At 36.5% G+C, this 1,279-nt stretch overlaps 1 protein-coding gene across 1 annotated transcript in view; it reads left to right on the top strand.

Moving 5' to 3' along the window:
* The window catches only part of LOC104949739 (trinucleotide repeat-containing gene 6A protein-like), a 29,704-nt gene that overhangs the window by 20,022 nt on the left and 8,403 nt on the right, over positions 1 to 1,279 (top strand). Inside the window, exon 18 of the mRNA XM_010776152.1 lies at positions 1,046 to 1,153. Within this exon, the coding sequence (XP_010774454.1) occupies positions 1,046 to 1,153 (108 nt within the window). The remainder of the gene's footprint in view (positions 1 to 1,045; positions 1,154 to 1,279) is intronic.

The raw sequence follows: 1,279 nt of genomic DNA, 5'->3' as shown, positions 1-1,279 counted from the left end.
TAGTATCTAAGTGCTTTGTTAGTATCTAAGTGCTTTGTTAGTATCTAAGTGCTTTGCTAGTATCTAAGTCCTTTGTTAGTAAGTATCTAAGTGCTTTGTAGTATCTAAGTCTTTGTAGTATCTAAGTCCTTTGTTAGTATCTAAGTGCTTTGTTAGTATCTAAGTGCTTTGTTAGTATCTAAGTCCTTTGTTAGTATCTAAGTGCTTTGGTAGATACTAGCAAAGGACTTAGATACTAACAAAGGACTTAGATACTAAGTGCTTTGTTAGTATCTAAGTGCTTTGTTAGTATCTAAGTCCTTTGTTAGTATCTAAGTGCTTTGCTAGTATCTAAGTGCTTTGTTAGTATCTAAGTGCTTTGCTAGTATCTAAGTGCTTTGTTAGTATCTAAGTCCTTTGTTAGTATCTAAGTGCTTTTTATTTTGTTTTTTGTTTTTCATTTTATTGCATTTCACCAATCACAACCATTCTTGATCAGATCACAGCAGGATAACCGAGCTAGCTCAGCTTGTTGCTCTGATAACTTAAGATCCAGAAGCCGTGACTAAAATCCTTCATCCTCAAATCCTTCAACTAAATATCGTTAAAAAAAAACAATTGTATAACATTAAAGTTCAAGAAAGGATGGTTTGCGGACAATTCCTGTATTTTTTCATATCTCTATTTATATCGCAGGGGGAATAAATATCGCAATGTCAGTTTTTTCCCATATCGTGCAGCCCTAGTTTCAATAAAGAATACCAATTTTTATATCTCTTATTTCATCTTTTATCTACTTCTCTCTCCTTTCATCAGCATTAAACAATGTCCGAAACGTTAAGAAAGCTTCTTTCAAGCTAACACTGTCAGATTGTATTTAAGCCAGATCCAAGATTGTGTCTTGGAGAAAGAAGCACCACTCTGTGCCATTTCCGAGGGCCTTATTTGCCTGACTTGAAAGAAATGTGATTTTCTGTCTAGCTTTTAAAAAGATAATGAAATTTTAAAGCGTTTATAAACCATACATGTTTTCAGAGGCGCTAACTTTCCCCTCTCTGTCTCGCAGGGCCATCCTCATCACTGAACACCACGATGCCTTCTAACAGTGCCTGGTCATCCATTCGTGCCTCCAGCCACAGCGGTTCCCTCACCAGTACAGCACAAAGCACTTCAGGTATGCTTCACTTCTTGTAATACAGCTTTTTCCATTGTAAAAACCTGTCTGAAAATGAGCTGACTCACTTTATGTCATAACGAGTTTTGGCTTGTGTAACCATTCACCACACCAACCAAGGCACAC

Source organism: Notothenia coriiceps, unplaced genomic scaffold, assembly GCF_000735185.1.
Source record: "Notothenia coriiceps isolate Sejong01 unplaced genomic scaffold, NC01 NC01_scaffold00000339, whole genome shotgun sequence".
In the NCBI taxonomy this organism is placed as follows: Eukaryota; Metazoa; Chordata; class Actinopteri; order Perciformes; family Nototheniidae; genus Notothenia; species Notothenia coriiceps.
The sequence above is the reverse complement of the archived record's forward strand: the minus strand, read 5'-3'. Positions and strand labels throughout refer to the sequence as shown.